This window comes from Schistocerca cancellata, chromosome 4, assembly GCF_023864275.1.
Source record: "Schistocerca cancellata isolate TAMUIC-IGC-003103 chromosome 4, iqSchCanc2.1, whole genome shotgun sequence".
NCBI classification, from domain to species: domain Eukaryota; kingdom Metazoa; phylum Arthropoda; class Insecta; order Orthoptera; family Acrididae; genus Schistocerca; species Schistocerca cancellata.
Genome location: NC_064629.1, coordinates 538,821,725 through 538,849,362, shown reverse-complemented (window position 1 = coordinate 538,849,362; position 27,638 = coordinate 538,821,725). Strand labels below are relative to the sequence as shown.

The 27,638-nt window shown below is 41.7% G+C and overlaps 1 protein-coding gene across 1 annotated transcript in view; it reads right to left on the bottom strand.

The window, feature by feature from the left end:
- The window catches only part of LOC126183377 (protein unc-79 homolog), an 852,060-nt gene that overhangs the window by 655,816 nt on the left and 168,606 nt on the right, over positions 1–27,638 (bottom strand). The window contains 1 exon segment of the mRNA XM_049925310.1: positions 2,064–2,240. Within this exon segment, the coding sequence (XP_049781267.1) occupies positions 2,064–2,240 (177 nt within the window).

Sequence of the window (27,638 nt, the reverse complement as noted above, 5' to 3'; positions counted from 1 at the left end):
TTCTTTGGAACCCACTGTGTGCACATCTTCAGTGAACCCTTTTTGTCATACATAATTGACCACTTTGTTCCAACACTGGTCCCCACTATCACTGTCAGCACTAGCATTGTGACACGCTGATCACTTCTCACCAAGTCATTCACCTTATTGATGAGTTCAGCCGTGGTTACCATGCTTGCATGACTTGGTCTCAAGTCATCGCTCAGACACTCCTTGCCTTCATGAAGATGGGCACTCCACTCTCTCACTGACTTGTCAGACGCATAGTCTCCCCAGTATACAACCATCATCTGGTGATGAATATTTGTTGGTTTAACTTCTTCCACAGTCAGAAATTGGATAACACCTCACTGATCCTCAGTCATTGAATTTTGCGATGTGAATGCCATGATGTCCTCACATGCACTGAGACGTCAAACAGACAGATCATACAATTCCTATTTTTCATCTGTCCCATGAGCCCATGAATGTACACAACTATACTAGACACTACATTTGCATCACTAGATGTCTCACTACATTATCACGAAATAGGATATGCAAATTTCAATTGATCTGGTTGTTAGAATGTTTTGTAACCTTTCTTTTCAACACTCCTTATACAAAGATAGGGGATATCATTATCCAACTATTTTTCTAATTCTGGCATCTTCCTCTACCTTATTGATGTTTATTTTTGTGCTTTGGTTCTGATAAATTTGTTTAATCATTCTTCTACCCTTCTAGTGAAGCCCTAATTTCTTCATAGATCTAAAGAGTTGCTCACAGTTCGCATAGTCAAAAGTTTTTTCTGTGCCATTGAAGGTAAAATAAGTCCATATATTCACATCCATCCTTCCCTGCAATAGCATGTGCAAGACCAAAATTGCTTGTCTTATTCCTCTGCCTTCTCTAAATCCAAATTGGTCTTCTCCCAGATACTTACAGACCTTTCCTTTTATCAATTTATGAAAGCTGCACACTGCATTTGCATCCATCCCCTTCCATCCCAACTTGTCCCAACTTGAAGTGGACAATTTTTGAAGACAAACATAAACTATTCCTAGAAATTCTATTAATGAAGTTTCAAGAAGTGGCATTACTTATGACACTAGGAATGTACAAAAAAAACCTACATATTGCTCACATAAGGATTGTGAGGATAAGATTACAATAATTACTGCATGCACAGAGGCATTCAAACAAGCATTCTTCCCATGCTCCATATGTGAATGGAATGTGAAGATACCTTAATAACTGGTATAATGGGACATACCCTCTGCTATGCACCTCATGGTAGTTTGCAGAGTATAGGTGTAGATGCTCATGCAGAGTGTTTTGGAGGCAATAGTGTTCGACAAGGTGGTCAGAAGCAGTCTGAAAAGCTTTTAATGGTGTTGCAGAGTAGGTTGTGCTGATAAATAACTGTTAAGAAAAAAAATGAATATGTTGTGCTGTTTCTGAGTTATGTAGCATCAAAGTTAGCCAATCAGGCCATTGAATATGCAAATTGAAGATACAATTTATTAGTGTCTGTTGTTCTCTTAGTGTAGATGACAGCACCTGAGACTGCTCAGCCATTGGCTTGGGTTTGAGACTTGCTAGTATCCCATGTCCAATTTTTGTATTGCTCTTTTGTTCAGTTTCAGGAAACCAAACGAAGAAGAAATTTGGCAACACAATCTCTGGCAGGCCACTTGAATTTGCACATGCAATGGCCTGGGTGGCTAACTTCAATGCTAATTAACTCAGAAACAGGACAACGTATTGAATTCTTTTCTTAAGAATTATTTCTCAGGACAACTACACTGCAACACCATTACTAGCTTTTCAGACTGTTTCTGACCACCTTGTATAATTGGTGCAGTCAGGTGCCTTTCCTATCTTAGGTATAGTAATGGTTCTGCATTGTGTGAAGTCTTCTGGTTTGATTCCTCTTTCATAGGAGTCATTTATTACTCAAAATAATGTATGATAAATTTCTTCAGTTATATTTAACAAGCAGTACATCCCCAAAATATCCAGCTTACTATGATGTTTGTCTCTCTAGCATGGTATGTGTAATAAAATGTTAAAAAAGTTACCTTAGCAGCATTTTTAATTCTGGTAGTTCTTTTCCTGGGACATCATTTACCATAGCTTCCATCCAGTGTGGCATAATATAATCCCAAATTTCTATGGTAATAACTTCATATGGTACAAGACAGAATAACCTATTTAAACCATCCTTCAGATGAGCTGTACGTGACACAAGTGTGTCCCTGTAAAATACATGTAAATGACAAAAAAAAGGTAAATAACTATATACTGTAAAGCTAAAATGGAGTAACTTAATTTTACTTTAAATGAAAACAAAATATTCTTGTTGGATATAGATGCTCAACGTTAAGATCATCAGTATATAACTTAGCAGTATATAATATATGCCATGTAAATTCATAGCACTAGAATGGAATCAGTATGGTGCTGTAGTTGCTCTGTCCCTATGAATTTTTTTATAAAATAAAAAATAAAAATAAACAGTATCATGTTTGAAGAACCAAAGATATATTATAAATACACAATCACTTAGTTATAGCACAGACATAGCCATGGAGAACAAACAGAGCCACAGCAAGTCACTCTTTCCATAACCTACAGTTCCTTGTGACAGTTACAGTGGTGTGTATGTGACTACAGATTACTCTTGACAAAATAACACTGAATAATACCCAGAGGCAAAGCCCAGCAGGAAATACCAGTCACTGAAAGAGGAATATTTAGACCAGCAGTGTGCATAATGTTCTGGCAATACTGCCCAGCAAAGAATTGATTTGCACTACCTCCATTTTAGTCATACCATGAAACTGTATGAGTCATCATAAACAATACCATTGGCATCAACTAAGTGGTGTGCCCATGACATTTGGAGTTGAGCAGTTTTCATAGGCTCAACATCCAATTCAGTATCCGGTGATACAGCATTCTGCCCACATGACATTGGTGTGTATGGCCATTAGCACCCATACCTTTGGTTCAGTGGGTGAGGGAGGGATGATGGAGCCCCATTATTGTTCAGCTGGTGTGGACCTTTGTTGTGCACTGACAGTATTCTCTTGATATTTGTTTCATTGGTAAGGGCTAATGGTATCTCAGTATTGCTATTAATTTAATGTGGGAGGTCGATGGCCAAATTGATGACATTGTCTTAGGGGATCTGCTGATTGTCCATGTCTCATGTACCATGTGAATGAGTAGCAATGAATGAGGTAACACCTGAAAATGTGTTGGTCGATTCTAGTATGAGTGGTGTGCAAGTAGAGTATGCCTCTGGTTGGTAATGGTACAGGGCAGCCTGGTACTGACATATGTCAGTGGTACAATTTTCATGATGGCTAAGAAGGTACAGACAACTTTCATATGTTCTTGATGTGAGATGGAGGAATTGGTGGTTGATATAACCACAGTGGGGCATTGCAAACAGTGCACACTGCTGAGCCCTGTAGGCACGAGGCTGTCTTCTAAGGCATTTACTGTGACTGCAGTCGACCCTAGGCACTTCCCAAAGATTCTATACCATTCTGCTGAGCCAGGTGAAAAGGTAATAGGCAATGTAGGTACCAGCATGATGGTGACATAGGTAGCAGGAATAGCAGTGTAAAGGATACCAGCTATGAAGGACCTCTGCTTGGCTTCTGTCACTGGCTAACGCACAAATGTATGTACCAGGTGATCAAAAAGTCAGTATAAATTTGAAAACATAATAAACCACAGAATAATGTAGATAGAGAGGTAAAAATTGACGCACATGCTTGGAATGACATGGGGTTTTATTAGAACCAAACAAAAACAAAGTTCACAAAATGTCCAACAGATGGCGTCGTTTGGTGATGATCGTGTGCTCAGCTGCCACTTTCATCATGCATGGCCTCCCAGGTCCCTAGACCTCAGTCTGTGCAATTATTGGCTTTGGGGTTACCTGAAGTCACAAGTGTATCATGATCCACCGACATCTCTAGGGATGCTGAAAGACAACATCCGATGCCAATGCCTCACCATAACTCCGGACATGCTTTACAGTGCTGTTCACAACATTATTCCTCGACTACAGCTATTGTTGAGGAATGGTGGTGGACATATTGAGCATTTCCTGTGAAGAACAACATCTTTGCTTTGTCTTACTTTGTTATGCTAGTTATTGCTATTCTGATCAGATGAAGCGCCATCTGTCAGACATTTTGTGAACTTTTGTATTTTTTTGGTTCTAATAAAACCCAATGTCATTCCAAGCATGCGTGTCAATTTTTACCTCTCTATCTACATTATTCCATGATTTATTCAGTTTTCAAATTTATACTGACTTTTTGATCACCCAGTACATAAAAATATCATGAACTCTGATTGTGAGGAAATGAAGTTGGATATTATTTTAGACATATAAATTTATATAATGCAGACAAGTCATTCTGCCTCATCATTAGTTTGAAGATGAAACTGAGTCAATCTTGAGTGGATTATTTTACTTTGTCCTGGAATGTTTTTGAACTGTTGTGATACAAACTGAGACCTGTTACAAATTTAAACTGCCATTATTACAATATTGTGATCAAGATGATTCAAAATTTATGATAAATAATATAAGTCACTGTGTTCCTCTCATCTGATGATATCAGGTCTCACAAATAAACAGAAGTCCATTACCAGACACAAGTGTCTGCAGTGGTCCATTAATTGCAAAAATCTTGGATAATGCCTTGATCACAGATCTGCTGTAGTGTATAGTCTCATGTTGATCACATATGGAAAACTAAACAGTGTCTCCATGACAAGAAGGTACAATGATTTGAGGAATGATTCTGCATAATCAGAATCAATGTAGTGTGCCACAAAGGTGAAGGGGTGAAGACTGAATTGAGAAATTTGTGGTTTTAAGGGCATGGCTGCAATGTGAGCATTAAATTTTCTAAACCAGCTGAAAACCCCAAGTAATGACATGCCAATAGGTAATATTACTTATCCTGGTTATCATCCAAAGACCCTTTTGTGAAAAGCCCTGTATATGTGGTCTTCAGGAGTGTGTAGTGATAACCTGTTGTCAGCCTGTTGGGCAACTTATTAGTGAGGTACTTCTGAGTGAAAAAGGTCCACAATGCAGGGCCCTGGTGGGCACAATTCTGTCACTAATATTTTTCTGTACACATAGGGTCACAATTTGTAGCCCCCTGCTATGGTTTGTGGCATTATGCAAAAATTATCTACATAGAACCAAGATATTTATCAAATTAGTACCGAAATTCCTATGTGTGTTCATGGCATCTGTCTTAGGATGCATCATAGCTAGATACGGTGATGTTTGAAAGCTTTGCTTCAGTATCTGAAAAGTGGGGTTCTATTCTTTAGATCTTCTGAATGTAACATATTTATGTCATAATTGATTTAGTAGGTGAATTAAACTGACTGTTTTAGGGGTGCAAAATGCTGCATTTATTTTTGTTTCAAACCTGTTTCTTGTGAAATCATTTGTATGTTCTTTAGATGCTCCTATTGGGGTTTCCCAGTCTCAATGATATTGTCCAGGCAATTTAAACTATTTTAACTATCCTGGCACAGTTGCTCCAAAGAGCATTGAAAAATTGGGGACAAACATCTAAACCCAACAGGTAGCAGCTTGTATCCATAGTGGCCAAATAATGTGTTTATTAAAGTGATGTACCACAAAAATGTGTCTACCAGGGGCTCAATGTACCAGGTAATTATAATTAAACTGACAGTGCTCTGAGTGCTGCAGTGCAGGCTGTGTACATCACAGGTGCTGAAACCCCATAGGTACATTCATTAATTGGTGTGCTTGTGAAGTATGTTGAAAAAAATAATAGGTCCACTTTCTGCCCCCAGATGAAAATATCGCACTGTAAGCAGTCAGAAGGAGGGTGGGTGCAAGAAAAGGGAAGGAATGATCAAACACATAATAGCAGTGGTTCTGGTACACTTATTAGTACACAGTCACAAGTTACAACATGAGTTCAATATGGTCTCCTGACTTACCAACTCGCTGTCATCACCTCAAAGATAAATGGGCTAAGAATGAAGGATCTTGTGAAACCACACCACACAGCCACATAAGATGGGTGCAATGGATTTTCCTGCACAACTCATGGTGGAGTAGAACCCCATATGTAACAATTCTGTGCCTTCACATCACTATGCAGAGTAAAATGTGCCTTGTCCATCCAAAGGATGTTCCCAAACCACACATTATCAATTTTCATGTCCACCAAAAAAAATGAAGGGCAATATCAGAGTGTTGTAGCTTTTCTTGGGGCTTCATATGGTGCACATTCTGAATCTTGTAGGGATACCAGAGTAAAATGTGCCTCAAAATCTTTTGAATTGTTGACCAGGGGGAAGAAATTCTCATGAAATGGGCTGAGCACTGGCAGCAGAATTTGAGGCAAATGCTGCACGATCCACTACAGCTAAAGTAACTTCATCAACAACTGCAATGGGAATGTGCCCTCTCCCTCTCCCTGCTGCACCACCTAATTCGCCTGTTTCTTCAAATTTCTTGATCATATTCTTTAGCACATTTATTCACATTGGGCCTCTTTGTAGCCGTTTCTGTCAGTGATATTCCCACAATTCTATGCTGCTGTTACCAGCAGTGCACCAGTTTCTTCTCAACAGCCATTGTGCTTTGCACAAAAAACTTAACCTTCTTAATCCTTTACACCAACAATCAATCCACAAATTAAATAAACACGCATCTTCAAGCAATTAACAGCATACTGGTGTCAAAGCAGGAAACATTTCACATTCTGACTGCTGACAGCGGCATATTTTCACCTGGTTGCAGAAAGTGGAACTACTATTTTTTTCAGTGTATTCTGTAAGCAGCCTGATTAATGAACTTACCTATGATGTTTCAGCATCTTGCAATGGACACAGCCTGTACTGCACCACTCGCAACACTGTTAGTTTAATTATCACATCCTGGTACCTGTCTGTTAAGTCTACTTAGGAGAATTGTTTCCCCACTGTTGAAGTTCATCTGATAGAATATCCATTTGATTTTTCCACTGTAATAATTGGCACAGCCAAGCTGCTGACTGTGATAAGCTCTACAACCCCCATACAGTGTAATCTAAGAGTTCCTGCTTCAGATAATCATAGACAGTAAAGCGCAAGGGTTTTGTCTAGAAAAATTTAGACAGCCTCAATGTGATGTGGGTTTTAAGGTGAGCTGCATAAGCAGACCTAGAGATGAATAGTGAGGCATACTTTTAATAGTGGATGATATTAAGTTTACAGAATTATGTGTTTGAGGAATGAAAGTCATGAAGGCATCCAAGTCAAAGATTTTAGTACCATTTCATGAGGTAACAATGATAAAGATAATGTTTCACAAGATATTTTTGGAAAAACAGTCTTCTCAGATTTGTCATCCTACTGAAGTTACATTTTCATTCCAGAGGGGATAGGTTTGGTATCCCTGCCCAAGGATAATTCTGAGTGTAGCATCCTGTAAGAGATCCAAATAATTTTCAGTGACAGTTACCATGGCTGCCTGACAAAGGTGGATATAGCATGTCACCTGGGCAAGGCCTGTGGATGCAGTTACCAGTATATAGGAGGGCACAGGAGCTGCAGATAGTGCTGGTCCAAAAAAAAACTGTCTTGTACACAACATACATACAGGTTTTGTTTAGGTTATTGAGTTGGGTTGTTTTGACTATCTTTCTCTGGTTATGTTAACATATATTCACAATGATTTCTGCTTTGTCAAAAGCTTCAATATGTGTTTCCTCTCACACTCTACATTTGCCATACTTCATTGTTCTGTTCTACAAGGGTGTGGTTCTCAGTCACCGTAGAGTAAATCTGAGCATGATGTACATATTTCATCAATAATGATGGATAGAAAAGTGGGGACAAGGATTTTCATTCCCAGTCATTTGCACTCATGCATCCAAAGGTCTTGAGCTTTGACAGCAGCAACTTTTGCTACATCAACAATGCCAACAACAACATCAGCAACAACAAATGTGACAATAGCCCCAGCAACAGCTCCAACAACTGCTGGAGTTGCATGCTGATCCAGAGTGGCTGTTGTGTGTGCAAAACTAAGTGATTTTGGTTATAGCAACATCTCCAGTCATTTGTTTTAATGAAGCTAACTAGAGCTGGGAGTTGTATTTACTATGTTCTGAATTCCATCGTATTGCAAGTAAAACTCCTCATACTAAACAGTAAAGTTCATTGCTTTTGTCTTTGATTAGTTGCCTATATGCAGTTGTCTCAAATATGTGACTGCTCTCAAACCCAGTTCATTAATATTTCAAGAACATTGTGAACAGCTGGCCAAATATTATGGTCATCAAACACACATTGTGGCATCTAGGTTGAAATTTAACCAATGTTATAAACAGCTACAGAAGAATGCTGAAGATAAGGTGGGTAGATCACGTAACTAATGAGGAGGTATTGAATAGGATTGGGGAGAAGAGAAGTTTGTGGCACAACTTGACTAGAAGAAGGGATCGGTTGGTAGGACATGTTTTGAGGCATCAAGGGATCACAAATTTAGCATTGGAGGGCAGCGTGGAGGGTAAAAATCATAGAGGGAGACCAAGAGATGAATACACTAAGCAGATTCAGAAGGATGTAGGTTGCAGTAGGTACTGGGAGATGTAGAATCTTGCACAGGATAGAGTAGCATGGAGAGCTGCATCAAACCAGTCTCAGGACTGAAGACCACAACAATAAACAGCTTGGGTTGCAGGCTGCAAGGTTTAGTGCATTGCCATAACTTTGTGTGTAAACAGTGCAGAATTTTCTATGTTGAATTGCTCATTAATGATACAGTTGTGTGGTTAGCTCATGACAAAGAAGTGACACCTAGAGCACTGGGTACTTGAGACCCAAGCTTTGCTGACATGCTCAAATTTTCTAAATCATTTGAGAGAGTTGTTACAACCCAGCATACATTAAGTAATGAGTTAGAAGTAAGTGAAGTACCTCAATTCATCAATCACTCATCTAATGACATTCTGTTGCCATCATCTTCCATATTGTGACAGATGTAAGACTGTAGTTACTGATTCATCTCTCCCATCACTGAGCAAGAATCAGTTGCATACCCTTGGTCACAGCATCTCCCACACCATGGCATTGCATGAAAATATCCATAAAGGGACAGTCATATTTAAAATGTGACAGGGACCACAAAAAAGTCACTGCTCCCACAGAGATGCAGTGGGTGTTTACTGCAACAAGGATTGACACTTGAATTTTGTGTGTCAGAAAACATCATGTTGATGCTCGTCATCACAATGCCATTTCATCAGCAGAGAAAGCAGTCCAAGAAAATCTTAATAGGCTGATGCTTACACTCACCATAAACAGTCAGTTGGTTTTATTTCAAGTGGATATGGGAGCTGTATTGTCACTGCTCAACAGACACACATACAGGTAGCCTGAGTGACCATAAATGCAGAGACACATAGGCAAGTAGTGTTCAGCTGCAAACAGGATATTTCTCTGTGATATCAGATAGCAGCAACAGTTATGTACAAAAATGTAGTATGTGTACTGAAGTTTTTAGTAGTAGATATGTCTAAAGCTACTAACATTTTTGGACTAGACGTTTTCACCTTAGCTGAATTCAAAATTGTGTGCTTTGTATACCTAATGTCAGAAGCAATTCCATTTCAAAAGCTACAGTCATTATGCACTAATTGTAAACAAATGTTTGAAGCATCATTAGGTTGAGCACAGAATTTTTGTTCACATATCTATAAAACTGTCTGCAGTTCCTAAGTTTTGTAGAGCTCAATCAATGCCTTTCACCAACGGGGGTGCTAAGAAGACAGAATTAGATAGGCTTCATGATAAGAGGGTCATTGCAAGCCAGTGGATGACACTCATGGCTTTTATTAAAAAACCAAATGGTGGAAATTTCAAGTCCATGATAAATGCATACTCTAACGTAGACTTATATCCAATTCTTTATGGAGAGTACTTACTAACAAAGCTCACTGGAAGTCGCTGTTTTTCTAAAAGAGATTTAAGAGACTTACAACAGCATCTGGATGTGGAATTGCAATAGTTGTTAGTTCTTAATACACTGCTCAGTATATGTCAATATAAGAGGCTACCAATCTGAAATGGTATCTTCTCAGCAATATTTCAGAAATATCTGGAGCTGTTACTTCATGGAATAACGTAATGTGCAAATGTATCTATATGGCATCATAGTAAAGAGGACAACATCTGAGTAAGACCTAAAGAAATTGCTGAAACTTTTTGAAAGGCTCCAGGGAAATACCTTGCACTTTAAGTTTGTTAAATACAGTTTATTTGCTCCCAGTATAAAGTATCATGCTCATATATTATGTAGAAGTAAAATGAGGCTCACACAGGGTGCTTGTGGACACAATCACTAAGTTACTGGCACCAATATTCCCTCTATCACACCAGTCCATATTCAAACCTGGCCATTTTTGGCTCTACACACTAATTGCAGGTGGGGAGGCATTTGGTATCTGTGTTTAAGGCCAATATTGATATCAGTGATTGTCAGAGATCCTAAGAATCTCCAATGACAGAGTCATCCCATGAAACCTACCAGAGGTGGATGAAGAATGTCACCTGGGTGGAGCCAATGACACTATGAGCAATATATAAAAGAGTGTAGCAGGGAAAGAATCAGGGAACTGAGAGAGCTGTGTCCTTGGAAACTTTTGTCTGCCATGCTTCAATAAAACCTTCTCAGTTTACAAGCTGCATCATTCGAATGACATGGCAAAAATTTTGGGATCTGTGAATTCTACTCTAATTTGGAGGATCTTAGTTAAATAAAAAATTGTTGTACTTCATTTGCCTGTATGTCCAATCTGTCTGTTTAATACTGTTCATTCTTTCACACAAAGTTGCAGAAGCACACAAGTACTGGTGGAAAAAAATTGCGTATTCTGATGGGAAGCGAATATATTTTTATTACAGACCTTCCAACATAGTGTGAAAACTGGAAATCACTTAATTTTTTCCCAATTTGTAGGGATTGTATACTCATATCAGCTTGTTCATCAAGATTAATTAGTACAACAACAGTGGCACTAGATCACAGCTGTTCAGCGGACAGTGTGTTGAGTATTGAAATGGCAAGGTAACTGGATGCAAGACAACCATTGGGTTCATCATGATTTAATATTGGCTCTGTTGTAAGAGCAACTGGGACGGTCGCGGGGTTGAAATGACAGAAAGCGCGGCGGGACCTGCGGAGAGGCCCGCGAACAACAACACAACGGGAGAGGACGGACACGACCAACGAAGGACAGAACGAACAACAACAAGATTGAACAACAGAGTCACAGAAACCTAACAAACACGTCCACTCTTACACAGAACAAGAAAGTAAGTAAGCTGTATAATGTGAGGCGATGTGTCCACAGATGTATGCGAGATTAGATTGGCTGGCTGAGCAAGAGGCAGGGGCTTAAGTAGTCTATCGGGGGCGCTGCTATTGGCCACTGGAACCATGTGATCCACTTTGGTGCCCTCACACTAAAAGTGGGCCAGGAGGTGCGCGCTGCCACAGCTTACAGTGTGATGGTGCAGAGACCTCTAAGGGTCTTCAACGTCCATGACATCTGGCGGGGATTCAAATTCTGCAGCACACGGTACCAGAGGCTCTCTGTTGAAATTACATTTTCTGTGACAAATACAGCTTTTCACATTTGGTGATTGAACTTACAAATACAAGAAGTGTCATTTATCCTAGTGTGTATTATCTGAAAACACTATTAAAAGTGAATAATATAGTGTGAGTAATTAAAGGTATAAAATGAGATTGGTTGCCACTAGTGTGGAGATATCGTCACTCCACTGTGGTATTGAGCATGAGCCAGAGCTCATGCTACATCAGGTGAGCTGAGGGAGGTGTATGTGGACTTAAGCAATGCATCAGGCATTATCAGCTGCCCAGCTGTTTCAGACAGTTTTGGCCCCTCTGCAGATATCATTCTAAAAACTGTCTGAAGATCTGCAAAACTACTCTTCAGTGTAGTTTCTGAGAAGCTGTTTTAGGGGTACTCCCAACAATGAGAACTGTAAATTCCAACTACGCTTCTTCTTTTGAGTGAATTTTGCCATTTGCTAGTATGTCTAATCAAGAAGTCAGTGGTGGTAGTGAAGTAGGAGAACTTCCTATTACCCTTATAACTGGAGACTGCATACAGTGTGTGGTGTGCATACTGTAAGACCTTCAGTACACACACCATCATATTATTTGACTTGTCGCTCTAACAAAGTAGGCGAGTGTCAGCAATATGTCTCATGGTCTTATTGTGGCGTGTTTATCTTCTGCCATTAGGTCAGACGATAGAAATGTCACTTCCACGCTTAGAGTAGCAGATTGACGGTAAACAACTTTAACAGAACTTGATTAATTTTCACACACATTTATTAAAATAATAACAAGCACAAAAATTACTTAACTTGGTTCTGGATGCTATTTACAATTGACAATCTGAAGTTCCTTTGGTATTGGTACGTTAATCTTATTCTCACATATATCTCTGATACTTGATAAAAGTGTCTATACGTTTATCTTCATGGCTGTATACAGGAATATGGTAATCTTATTAGGCGCAGACTGAAACTTGACTATAGACTGATGCAGACAAATGCAGAACTCATACAGACTGGTGCAGACTAATGCAGACTGGTACAAACTGGTGCATACAAATGCAGACTGACTAATCTGAGGTCTTTACACTCGTTATAATACCTCGCGCGTTCATGTATCACTGCGTGAGTGTGATCCGCAAGGAGAAAAGGTTCTACATTAGCAGCAATCTCATTGGCTGCATTACATATTAATATGCGGATTGGTGGAAGCAGAATTTGGTCCGTCTCTATGGCAGCACCATCTCATAGTGCGGAGACGGATGGGCGCTGCGCCTGTGCTGTTGTGCTTAGCACGGCCGGCTCTAGTGGGAAAGTTGTGTACGCGGTGACTATGTGGAAATATGTACACAACACAGTGCTATTATGATAATCTGATACTATTTATTGAGGAGAACTTAGCTACTTCCAAAAAGTAGCTGCAGGTGGGTGGTGGGATTGAAAAAACAGAAGAAGTGTTTAACTAAAAATAAGAACTGGAGAAGGAAAACTCTTGACTAAGAAAAGAAGCTTTTAAGAAAACAGTGGGATATGTTTCTCCATCTTTTTAAGTAGTAGCTCCAGAATCTTCTTCCAAGGCAACAACCAGGATAGATTAAAGGTACACCAGAAATTCAGAGCAGCGCTATGTTTGTGGGGCTAGAGACACTAAAAAGAGAAATGAGACAAAGAAATGATTTACTGATCTATTTGATTCAAGGCTGCAAAAAATTAAAATTGAGAACATGATATATATTAACAATATTTTAGTAGTTGCAACAAAGAGTCGGCTAGACTTCAAGAAAATTTTGAAAAATGCCAAACTGAATAAAGTTTTAAAATTTTAATCCTCCCAAAACCGAAATGACATTTACTTTTGCTGTTTCACATGGAATGAAATATTGGGGAAAAGGACTTACTTGACAAAATGTACAAACATAATTTAGAAAGTGATCTAAAAAGAGAAGAATTTTATCAAAAGATTAAGACCAAATTACAAACAAGGCCCAAAGAAAATCCTGCAGTTCTCCGTGTGACAGAGGTCAGCTCTGCTATATGGTAACTATTGGTGGAGAGGTGACAAGTGTGTATTGGATTCAGATCCATGATTGTGAAATCATATTATTGACACCTTACATGAAATGCAGAAATTACAGCTATACTCCCAACTACTGTAAGTAAACAAACACATTTTCGTCACACTGTGGATAGAAGTGACAAAAGAAGGAAGATTGTAAAAATATGGCATTTCCTGCAGTGTTCAAGATTAAAGTTAAATCCTAAGCCAGGAAAAGCTTGCACTACCATCAGGTGCTGTTAAGCTGGGACATACCACAAGCTGTCTATGGCTAAGGGAGCACTGCTGACTGTTGTAAGACTTCTTTTTCAGCAACACATATTTGTTATGTATGATTACAGGACAGAAAGTAATAGATCCTGACTCTTCTAGAAACACACTAAATAAGATTTCTGGAAGTGGTTACCTCATGGTCAATATGGAACTCTAAATGCTTGTTGAACAATTCACACTTCAGTGCTGGAGAACACTGTTGGTAGGTTTAACTAGGAAACACTCATGTAAGAACCATATGCTGCTGGTTTGTTCATTACAATTGCAATTGTCAGCTGAATAGTAAGCAAAGACAGTCTGCATTAGGTAAACAGATATATCTCTGCATTAGTCGAATGTTGTTAGGTATCAACAAAGTCCATATCACAGTCAGGGAAAAAACCATGTAGCACAAGGTCATTGTCAATAGATACACCGGAGAGTTTATTGAAAACATTGGCTGATTGACAAATGAGAATGTGGCAGTTCATAGCAATGCTAGATCTGCTGTAGGTGTATTTCCACATAAACTGGCACTGGCAGGTGTATCAACTGTGTCACCCCTAGCAACCTCACCAGATGTATGCATAATTATATCTAGTGATCCTTCAATACATCCAGAGGGATTACATGATCCTTTCTCCCTTGAATCAGGCCATAGGGCCAGAACCATCATGGCTAGTGTGAAGAAGAATGTAGTGTGCTGCAAACACTGCTAACTTCAGATGTTGCCTGCAGTAGAGAATCCATTCCCATTTCCAGTGTCAGTTAGGCAGGGAGTAATGTTTGTTTGGGTGTTGTGTGATGTCCTTAGGTTAGTTAGGTTTAAGTAGTTCTAAGTTCTAGGGGACTGATGACCATAGATGTTAAGTCCCATAGTGCTCAGAGCCATTTGAACCATTTTTTTTTGTTTGTTTGGGCCTGCAGCTTGCTGCTCATTCCAAAGAAAGCCATGGGTCTGAAATCAAACTCAGTGCAGACCAGGGGACCTCCTGCTTATTGTCCAAGTCCAGATCAAAAGGGGTGATGGACAAAAGGTGGAGAACTGATAATGTTAGCCACCCACTGCCTGGGTTGTCCTCCTGGAACCAAACCCCATGTCTGCTGTTGTTAGCCCTCTGGGCAGTCAATGTAGGCTACTACCACCAGTATGGCAAATATGGGCATGGGTCTTGTGTCAGAAGACAGAAATGGAGCTAGTTCTGATGCTGGTTAAGGATGCCTCAAGGTGTGGCCACAAGGACCAGCTGGCAGTCTTGCTGTGTTGTGATAGAGCCACTTATCCAGCCAGGCATTTTTCCAGTGGAGATGCCAACCTTAAAAGGTGTGGCTGATTCTTCTTCTTGTACTGATGGAGGCTGCAATAAATATATAAGAAGGAATAATGAAGGCATCTATGCAACAGTTCCACTGGGTTTCAATCATGGATCAGTATCACCTGGTAAAAGGATGGAAAGGAAACCAGTGCAGAATCAATAGGCCTGAATGTTAATAGTTCTCCAATCTGTATATCAATCTGTATATTAAATGTTCACACAGAACATTCAGCCATGCCATTAGAAACAAGGTGAAACAGAGGTGCAGTATATATTTTATTTCATTCTAGGTATAAAACCACTGAAAACCATCAGATGCAACCTGCCATCCAATATCAGTGACAAGAGATAGTGGGCACCTTGAACACAATAAATAGTGGCCAGGACCTTAATGATAATCTCCATTGTGATCTGTTGCATTTTGGTGATGTATGGGAAATTAAAACATGCATCTAATAACATCATCAAAAACATGGCCTCACTTAAAGGACCTGCAAAATCTGCGTGAACCCACATTTGATTAGGCATAGGCCAGGGCTGATAGACTTGAGCCAATGCAGGTTGCTGCATCTCACAAGCTTGGTGTTGTTGAGCCACATGCACAGTAGTCTCATCAATCCATTACCACTGACTATGTAGCTGGCCCAATTTCTATGTTCTAGAAATTTCGCAGTCTGCAGGGCTTGCAATATACAGAAGCACAGAACCTTCAAAATCACGACTCAACACTGACTGTAATCTTGATTCTATAATGGGACACTTTAAAAAAGATGAAGGCCATGGTGTCATAAAAAGAAATGGTTGACAACTTTGCTGTTAGAGCAAATAATGGACTCAGCCTTTGCAACGCCAGATTATGCCCATCTGACAGTGAAATGTGAACTGAACAATATTTTGAATTGTGTCTCTTCAAATTGAGTGTTTCAAGAACAAAGTGATCTCCCTTCGAACATGCGTTTAGCCACCCACCAGCATGCTACGTCAGTTACTGTTGGGCCATGTGCTATGCCACCATTACTACAAACCCTGCCAGATCCATTGCGCACACATGCTGTTCCAGTTGTGTCCAATTTACATGCCTAATTCAGTGTTTCACATAACAAGGACCCCTTACCTCACCTCAGTGGCCCGCATCCTTGTTGTAATATTGTTTCATTAACAGTACAGAGTAACCCACCGCCTTGAAATGTTAGGTGTGTCAGATGCTTCTGAATCTAACAGCAAAGACTTCTCATTGTTACAATCTTATTGGTATACAGTTGTTAATGCTTTTTTAAATAATATGAAGCACATAATATACAAAGATTTCTCGGAGGTTACAGCAAATTGAATGCTTAATAATAGTTAAAATGGTTCCGTATAATTTGTTACTACCTAGTTGATGAGAATGTAATTTATACAATGCAAATGTCAAAGTAAAATAAAGAAAACTAATACAATGAGCATGGTGAAAATAATTTTCAGTATGTAGAGGAAAGTGATATACTGTATTTGAATGTGTAATACAGTCTGAGTAGCGTGTTAGTTGATAATGGTCTATATCTCCCTATATCAGATGAGAGGGCTTCGGTACAACCTCGAACTATTCTCATCTGAAATGGTTTGTGCTAATTTATATTTACACAGATTACACAATACTGATTGAGCATTTCATACAGAAGTGCTTAACTCATGACTTTGCGGCCGAAAACTGGAAACTGTGTGCTAGAGCCCATGACTGTGCCTCATAGATGGCTCCCTGTAAGCACTGCTCAGCAACACCATTACTGGTGGAGCAGTACAAAATGCTGAAGTCTTCTCCATACAGAGAGGGTGAGACAGATGGCCCTACAGCTGCTGCTAGACCATTAATGGCCACTAAGAATAGAGATACACTCAATACAGTTCTGTGGGACCCCGTTCTCCTGGGTATGGGGGGAACTATGGAAGGCAACAACTTGGACACGGAAAGTATGAAGAGACAGGAAATTCTGTGGCCCGCCACATGCACTACAGGCATATTATGCATCAGATAGTTTCCACACGGGTGTCATTCTCAATCCCCGCCCACGGCCCCCCTCCCCTCACTTGCGGGGGTCCCCATTTCCGGTCGACAAACCGCCTGCCGCTCCCACAGCACCACCTGTGTCTGCCGCACCGGTCTCTCAGCCTGTTCCAGATGCAGGTCGTTTCCATCCAGCACTCATCACTCACGGTCCAGTATCTGGGCCCCCCTCATGTGCCATCCATCTGCCCATTTCCATGATACCGTCTGTGCTTGCCGCGCTATGTTTTCGACACACACAGTCAACTATGCCAGCTGCTGCCACTACAGATTCGCCCACCTGGTTTAAATCAGGGCCTACCACGCTGGCCTCTGACTTAACCTCAGTTCAGCTGCTACCCCAGAAGACCCCAGGAGGCACTGAAGCTGCCATCATTACCCCCTCCTTGCCGCCTGCCAAAGCTGCCACCCTTATATGAGGACAACTCAGCTTTGTGGTTTGCACTCGTCGAGCATCTGTTTGAGTTACATCATGTGTCTGACGACAACTCATAGTTTCTCTACCTTATCACACACCTCCACAACCACTTGGATTTGATTTGTGACCTGCTCCTTTCATCACTGCCTGCACCAAAATATGAGTTTGCAAAGAAGACTATAATGGAACAACTTGCCTGCTCGCCACAAGAGTTAGTAATCAAGATTTTCTATGAAGAGCACCAGGGGGAATGCACCCCCTCACAACTCTGACGCTGCCTTCAATTGCTCATGAACAAGCATACCATGCCTGACACCATGCTATGGGCTGTGTGGTCTGCCAAACTACCTTCTGAGCTACAGATCCATCTGTTACCACACTCATTCGAGTCCATTGGCTCCCGCCTATGCATCACTGACCAGTTGTATTTGATGCTGCAGCAACATCAGCCAGTTCATTCCACACTGTCTGTTGGCACAGCCGCCCCTGCATACCGACCTTTGGCCGGCAGAGGCAGGGCTCGCTCTGTCATCACCTCACCTACTTCACCTGGCTGCGTCGGCTCACTCTCTCTGCTGTCCAAGCACTCCAGGATCAAGCATGCACTTTATGTACCAGTCTATTTATCGGAACAAATCAACGAGGACCAGCTGCCCCCACAGTCACAGTCTCCACCTCCTCCTCACCCTGCTCACCCTTTCTGCTGATACCACAAAGTGTTCAGCGACAACGCCAAGAAGTGTTGGTTGCCATTCCAACACCCAAACGCTGACCACAGGAACTAAGAGACGCTGAGTCCTGCAGGGAACCTAACAGGCATACTCTTACATTACACTCTGTTCACTCATCCGGTTGGCTGAGTGGTCATCTCTATGTGACTGACATTGCATAAGGTATAGCTTTTCTGGTCGACATTGGTGCTGACGTGTCAATCATACCTACTTCAATGGCTCCATCTGCTTCTTCACAGACGAAGTCACTTCTACGAGCTGTCAATGCACTGTCGTTACCTACCTCAGACTCAGTAAATGTTACGGTGAGCTCATCTCCTTCTCTACATTTTCTGTGGACATTCTACATTGCCAACATTGGTGAACCAATCCTCGGTAGCCACGTGGGATTAGCCGAGCGGTCTAAGACGCTGCAGTCATGGACTGTGCGGCTGGTCCCAGCGGAGGTTCGAGTCCTCCCTCGGGCATGGGTGTGTGTGTTTGTCCTTGGGATAATTTAGGTTAAGTAGTGTGTAAGCTTAGGGACTGATGACCTTAGCAGTTATGTCTCATAAGATTTCACATACATTTTTTTGATCCTCAGTATGGAATTTTTGTCTCATTATGAACTATCTCCTAACATTGTACAGGGTTCAGTGCTCTACCATCCTACAAACACTCACAAACCGTGCACCTGCACCTATTTTCATTGCTCTGTTTCCACCACAACATACGATATCATACTTGAGTGCTCTGCCCTCACAGGCAACATTGTGACCTGCGTTACTGACCTACTGTCTGTATACGACTTGGCGATGCAACTCCACCAGTATAATGAGAAGCTGAAACAACGCATCGCATCCACTTACAGTGAGCTTGTCATGGCTCGTACCTCACTTCTGCAACTGCAGTCCATAGCGCCACCACCTAAACAAGACTGCTTGGCTAAGCCTAGCTCGAACTCTCACCACGTTAGTCCACAAACTTTACTTGTGTGTGACGTTCCAACCCCTCATTGCCCTCCCCTCATCCTGTGCCATGTGTTTCAAAGAGTGCTGCTAATTACAGTCGCATGCACATTGCAACCATACCCACCTCTCAGACAGCTACTGCACGTGTTGATAAACATTCCCCCTCTCTCACTCACCAGCCACATGACGCAGCACGCATGTGCAATGCCAGTGCTGCTCTTGTCCGTGCCAGTTGTCCAGTGCAAGGTTAAAAGTGGACAGTCACCACCCATTCTCCTTTGCTCAGTACTGTGCGTGCACCCACCCCCTCCACACAAGCTCACGCCGCACTGCCGTAAGACACATGTGACTTTCGTGCTACCTTTCTCCACTTGTGCTAACAGCTACACCTCGTTGCGCCCTACTCATCTGATGACTCGGCACCAGGACGTTAACCAATCTCATGTGCAGTTCTCAGTTTCTTCCGTCACTGATAGAATGACACACAAGATAGTTACCACTGCTGGCCCTCCTATTTGGCATAAGGTCTGATGCCTCAAACCTATCAAGTTGTGCACAGCCCGGCAGCGGATTAATGAACTTATGGCGGCAAGTGTTCTGCAACCTTCAGACAGCAACTGGTCTTCACCTATCTGCCTCGTCCCCAAACACGACTGATCTTTTCGAATGTGCGGCGATTACAGATGCTTAAACACTCGTACCATCAGTGCCGAACATCAATAACTTCACTCATATGATATTGGGCATCACAATTTTCAGTGTTATTGAGCATAAACGCGCCTATCACCAGATTCCCGTAGCGCCAGAAGACATTCCTAAGACGGCTATTATCATGCCGCTCAGTTTATTCCACTTCATGTTGTTCGGCCTACAGAATGCGGCTCAAACGTGGCAACACTTCATTGACTCTATTTTGCGACAGTTCGAGTTTTGCTTTGCTTATCTGGACGACATTCTCATTTTCAGCAGCTCAGTGGAGGAACATGAAAATCATCTGTCTATGGTCCTCCAGACCTAGAACTCCAACAGTGTCAGGGTCAACAAAGACAAGTTTCAGTTGCGCCAGGCATCAGTCTCCTTCCTAGGTTACACCTTCTCCACTGACAGAATACAGTCTCCCAAATCTCGTGTGCAGGCTATCACATCTCTGCTGCCCCCAGTTACTTACAAAGAGCTATGCCGTTTCCTCGGCACCATCAATTACTATTGTCGCCATCTGTTTTCCACCAGCACTGTTCAGGCACCCCTGACGGACGCGCTATCAGGCAGGCAAACAAACTTCCGGTATCAAACCCGTCTCTTGGACTGCTCTGATGCTAGAGGCCTTCAAGGCTCTGAAGACTTCTTTAGCTCACGCTGTGACACTTGCCCACCCTGACCCCTCGGCTGAGTTATTCATTACTACGGACGCCAGCGACATTGCGGTGGGGGCGGTGTTGCAACAACACAAGGGCTACATGATTTCTTCCCTTCATTTCTTCTCCAAGAAACTATCTGCAGCACAGAGAAAATATTCTGCATTTGATAGAGAGCTGTTTACAAGGCAATCAAACATTTCCGTCCCAACATCGAGGGACGTTCGTTTTTCATCCTCATTGATCACAAACCACTGGTAGAAGCGTTCTACAACCCACCTGAGGACCCACCCCGTCAACGTTACCGCCACTTTGATCTGGTTTCTCAATTCACAATGCACGTCTGTTACATCAAGGGTGCAGATAATGTTGCTGCGGATTTCTTCTCGTGGATCAGTGCTGTTTCCTGCATTGTTGATCTTTCCAATCTGGCCTCCCTCCAAGCTTCTGACAAAGATTCTCAGGCTCTCCTATGAGACCCACAAACGTCACTTGTTTCCACAAAGGCTAAATTTCCTGGCGTTTCCAACAAGGTGTGGTGTGATTCTTCCACCAGCACCCTACATCCTTTGCTTCCACCCGGGCTGCGCCAACTGGTTTTTGATGCCCTGAATAACCTAGCCCACCTGGGCGTTCGAGCCACCACACTTCTCGGGTGAGAACATTTTGTTTGGAAGAATATCAAACAGGATTGTGAAACCTGGGCACGCAGCTGCGTCACTTTCCAGCGCAACAAGGTCAGCTGCCACACCTCCCCGCCTCTGGGCAAGTTCGACATTCCCGCAGCACGATTCTGTCACATACATATTGATCTAATCAGGCCTCTTCCTCCTTTAGAGGGCCATAGATATATCTTATCAACTATTGACTATTTGTCTCACTGGGTCAAGGCTGTCCCTCTCCCTAACATTACTGCCGAGATGGTAACCAAGGCTTTCATTGGCTCATGGATCGCTCGTTTCGGGTGCCCGACCACTATCACCACCGATCAGGGTCGACAGTTTGAATCCTCCCTTTTCACCATCCTCTGCAATACTTGTGATATTAAAAAAATACACACTACTGCCTATCACCCACAAAGCAATGGGTTGGTGAGGAGATGGTACAACACCCTCAAGATGGCCCTTCGATACCATGATTGTCTCTGGTCAGAAGCTCTCCAATTGGTGATACTTGGTCTTTACTCGACCTATAAACGTGACCTACAGGGGACTATATCTGAATTTGTTTTCAGTGAGAATCCGGTCCTACCGGGGGAGCTTATTCTTCAACAAGTTAGTGAGGATCTTCCCCCTCGCCAAATTTCATTAGCTGGATGCGCACATATTTTCAACAAATGTGTTTGCACCCGCCCATCAGTAACTCACTGCCCAAGACTTATGTTCCCACTGCACTCTTTGACTGCTCCCACGTCATGCTGCATGATGATATGGTTAGGCAGCCTCTTCAGCCTCCTTATCTTGGCCCCTACAAGGTCCTGCGGCAGGGGGACATAACTTTTGATATCATGATTAAAGACCGCACACAGACAGTTTCTCTGCATGTGCTTTTGTTGACCCTTGATGGTCTCACACCGCTGCAGTCAGACTCTGCAGAAGATCCATCCCTGATCAAGAATGAAGATGTGCTTCCATCAGCCTCACCGCACACCTCTTCTTCTGAAGACTGTTTGCCACCATTCACTGGTTTCCTAACCCCACCCCCTGTTTCACCCTGCACATGTTTTGTGCCCTCACGTCCAGTGTTGGAGACACGCACACCTACTATCAGTTTTTCCTGCAGCGTGCCACCGCACCGAGTTAACGCTGTTTCTATAGTGACGTTCGATAATCAAGTGTTCATTCTTTTGACAGATATCGAGGTCCCACCATCGGACGATCCCTTACACCTCAACATTGTACACAGCCTCACACTCCCGTGTGAGTGTGACCGAGCATCTCTATGTGCTTTCATTTCTATGGACAGCTCAATCCATTTAAGAGCTACACATGCCTCCACCACTCTGTCAGCTGCCCCACCTGCTTACTCCCAGGCCGGCTGCTGTCTCATCTGGCCATTGTGGCTGTGGCTGATTGACTACGAAGTGGACCCGCCTCTCACCGCTCTGCCTACACAACCCACCTTGTTCGAGTGGAAGTACCTGTGGTGGGCCTGCCTACACTCATGATTTCCACTGATGTTGACACCCGCACGCCCTCAATGTTGGACATCTGTAGTCTGTAGTACTCCATACTGGTGGGGGACAGGGGAGGAGGGGGGGGGCTGTGTGGCATTGATAGTTTGTATTGACCATGAAACTTAATATCTGTGAATTCTAAGTGCTCTGTCGAGTCTCCATCTTAACTTTACTTTACTCAGTTCTTTGTTATACATCATTCTGTATGGACACAGTGATGACAGGTGTAAATATATATGAGCTACGACATATATGGGAATTAAGTTTTCTATATCCTGATTACCAATACTGTTCCCATAGCCTGTTCTCTGATTGGGAATAATATTTTTGTGTCATGATGAGTGACTCAGAAGTGAACATAATAGGTTGTGCTGAATCACTTGTGTACTTAAGTGACAGAACGGCCCCAATGCCCTAGGGTGATGCATCTGTGGCCAATAAAAGACGTAAAAGAAGCTGGTACAAGGTCAGGCAATGAGCAGTATGGACACATTTCTTCAGCTTAAGAAATGCTTAGTAAAAATCTGAGGACAGTTGGTAAGGGACTCCTTTTTTCTAGAAACAGTTATCAGTTAGGGGAATCATTGAAATTTGGGGAATAAGACTACCACTGCAATTTGTGGGACTAAATTGAACATAATATTTAATCCTGTCAACAAAAACCCATAGGTCTTGTACTTTGTTTGATATTAGAATATGTGAAATGGCTGTCACATTCTCTGGTATTGTTTTAATGGCTTCCCAGCTATGGATATATCCTGCATACTTAATACAAGGTGGAAAGAAGGTGCATTTTTAAAAGCTACATTTCAACCCAGCTTTCAAAAGGAATAAAAATACTTTCTAGAGACTCAGTATATGCTCCTGACTTCAAGCTGTCACTGCTATATCATCCAAATAGTTGACGCATTTTGTAATGTTGCCAATAGTTCATTCTAGAAATTTCTGAAAGACTGCTAGTGCACTGAAAAGGTAACACGTTATATTGACAAAGGTCATAAGGAGTATTTAAATAAATATGGGGATGGTTTTGGAAGCTTCCTCCAAAGGAAATTGAAAACAGGCTTCCAAAAAATCAACCTTAAACAGATACTGACTCCTGCTAATTTTGAAAATAATTCATCAGTATTTTTGAGGGGATGAGTCCATAATTGACTGAGTATTTACCATATATTTGAAGACCCCACAAAGATGTAATGCTACACTTAATTTCCAAAAAAATGACTACAGGGAATGCCAGTCTGTTGTAAAGAATTTAGAATAGCAACTTTAACTCCTTTAGGTGATCCAGTTCTACTTTTATGTCATCCTGCAAGACTAAGGGTGTTGGCCTAACTGAAAAATTTTTGTAATGTTGATTCTCATAATGTAGTGCAGACAAAAAATTGTAAGCCATTCCCAGGACTCCAGAAGAGAAACGGGCATACTGGACCTACAAAGAACACACCTCTGCACATGGAACACTATTCTTGATTGTCTGGACTGTGTTTGATGGGAAACACTAGTCCGTATATGCATCCAGGCCAAATAAAATTCTGTGAGTTGGTGAGCATCAAGTGTGGCACAGTCGTTACTACTGCTGGTTGGCATACTAATGGATACCAGCCCAAACCCAACTACCAGCCATTTTTAATTAGTATTTATCATTTCTCAAAGGCTTTCAAAATTTGTTATGTTTGTATTTTATAGAATATTCCATGTTTGTACATGGAGCAACACTTTTCGCCCAGGAAGTAAGTTCTGCACTATTCTGACTGTATGTGAGTATTCATAATAAATGTGATTTCCATGCTAAGTGTTGTACTTGACTGATGAGTCTGCATTTGGATTTGGACTTGACTGTGGTTACAACACAACATTGTTTTGTTAAGACACTTGGTACTTCAAAACACTTACATGACTGTGGCTCCAATTAGGCAATGTAAATGCTGTCATCTACATGGACAGGAACTGGAATGCAAGTAGTTTGTCAGTCCCAAGACCAATGCAGAAGACCAATGAATTCAAAAACAAAAGTAAGTCAGCTACACATCAGGCATTCATCAGTATTTTCTGAAGATGCTGGTAACAACCAAAGAAATGGCTGAAAGTGCAGGGTGTCCATTACTAAAGTTCCAGTTTAAAAATGCTGTAGAAAGAGGATTACTGCTCAGAAATTTAAACAGCATATTATTGATGTATGAGGAAATGTTGTGAAATAAAAAAATTCAATGAAAATTTGACCAATAGTGGTGCTGTAAGCGGGAAGAAGTTGATCCAATGTCTGTTGAAGATGTGGCCACACAACATTGCAGGAGGGGTTGAAAGATGGTGTGAAAACATGTAGTGCATGGGTAATTGTCTGAACATTGGATATACCTGCAAGCATGGTGCATAAACTCTATGAAACATCCTGGATTGCTATCCATACAAAATCACCCATATTGAGGAGTTACCTCCTGCTGAACTGCCAGCAATACAAACATATGCTCTGGAATTTCTTGCTTGCATGGAAGTGGAGAATGAATGGCAATGGAATATTCTGTGGACAGACAAAGCCTATTTTCATCTCCAAGGACATGTCAATATGTAGAATAGCAGAATATGCGCAATGGAAACTCCACATGCACATTATTTGATACCACCTCATTCTGCAAAGATGACAGTATGATGTAGGTTGAAGGTGTGGTGTCACCGCCAGACACCACACTTGCTAGGTGGTAGCCTTTAAATCGGCCGCGGTCCATTAGTATACATCGGACCCGCGTGTCACCACTATCAGTGATTGCAAACCGAGCCCCACCACACGGCAGGTCTAGAGAGACTTCCTAGCACTCGCCCCAGTGGTACAACCAACTTTGCTAGTGATGGTTCACTGACAAAATACGCTCTCATTTGCTGAGACGATAGCCTTCAGCTATGTCATTTGCTACGACTTAGCAAGGCGCCACGTTCAGTTACTATTGATATTGTGAATAATGTACAATCAAGAGTGATGCTCACCATTTATGGATTAAAGTTAAGTATTCCACCAGCTACGTCCGTTTTTCTAAATTCTAATTTCCTTGTCCTGTTCCAGACCTCACTCCAGCCTGCGTGAGCTAAAACGCGTGCCTTTCGGCTTCCTCTAATAATCACGGTGTTGGCTCTCCTGCCAACCCACGACAGAAGGCATCATTTATCATAGGGCCATATTTTTTCAAGGAGATGAGTCTCATGGGTAACAGGATCCCCCTGTATTGTCACTGGTAAATGCTGTGAGAGTCTTTTACACACCAATGTCATTCCAACCCTTCATGTCGTAGAAGAATGGGTAGGATCCTTTTTATGCTAAATGGTGCTCCCCTGTACATGGCACAACCAGTGAAGCAGCTGCTGCAAAGGCATTTCAGAAATGCTAGAAATATCAGCCATTGTTTTCCTACAGCATGGCCATGCAGATCACCTGATCTTAATCCTGTAACTTCTGGTTGTGGGGTTATGTGAAAGATAAGAAAATTCTTCAGACATTCACCAAACCCAAACCCTCCCATCAGACTGTCACAATATATCATGTGATTCATCACTACAAATCACTCAGTTCCAGTCATTCACTGTCCACCTCAGGTATCATTTAGCATTGAGTACAGAAATTAGGTGATAATGGGTTAATCGAGCACTGTACCCCATTTTTTTAAAACTCCCTATGCATGGTTGTTGTGCTAGTTGGATTGCTGGTAGTACTCTGAGACCAAGAGATGAATACACTAAGCAGATTCAGAAGGATGTAGGTTGCAGTAGGTACTGGGAGATGAAGAAGCTTGCACAGGATAGAGTAGCATGGAGAGCTGCATCAAACCAGTCTCAGGACTGAAGACCACAACAACAACAACAACTCTGAAACTAATGCATGATTTCTTCTCCTGATTTCAAGTGATATTTTACAACCATCCTCCACAATATTCAGAGACCATATCCACCTGTACATGAGTTCTACCAAATCTTGGTTTATCTGTGGTTGTTCCTTCACATTTCCACTTCACAGTCACAAGACAAGACAAGATCTGTCTGTGATGGATATGTTACTCAGATGACATCCAGTGACTAGTCCATATACAAAGTCAGTCAGCTCTCTTAACCCTTTGATTATGGCTGACAGCTACAGCAGTTCGGGCGTGCCGTGCCCTGGGCATGGCTGACTGTCACAGCGGTTCAGCACTGCTATGCCCCAGGTGCTTCCAACTGCTATAGAAGTTCTGAGACATTCGCTTGCCTATTTTTTAGCTGTGATTGAATAAGACATCTGTCTGTTTGCAGTGCCACATCTTATCATTTGCTGTACCTGCAACAGATGGCATTTCAATAAGCAGAACATGACTACATTGAAGTCAATGTCAGCGCTTTTGTTGGACTCTCACAGCACTTGTACGATTAATATGGACTATCAGACCAATTGTGTGATTGGATTGAAGAGTTCCTAGATAACAGAACACAGCATGTCATTCTCAATGGAGAGAAGTCTTCCGAAGTAAGAGTGATTTCAGGTGTAGATTAGATTAGATTAGATTAGATTAATACTAGTTCCATGGATCATGAATACGATATTTCGTAATGATGTGGAACGAGTCGAATTTTCCAATACATGACATAATTAGGTTAATTTAACAACATACTTAAGTTAATATAACAACTTTATTTTTTTGTGTGTTTTTTATTTTTATTTATTTTTTACTTTTATT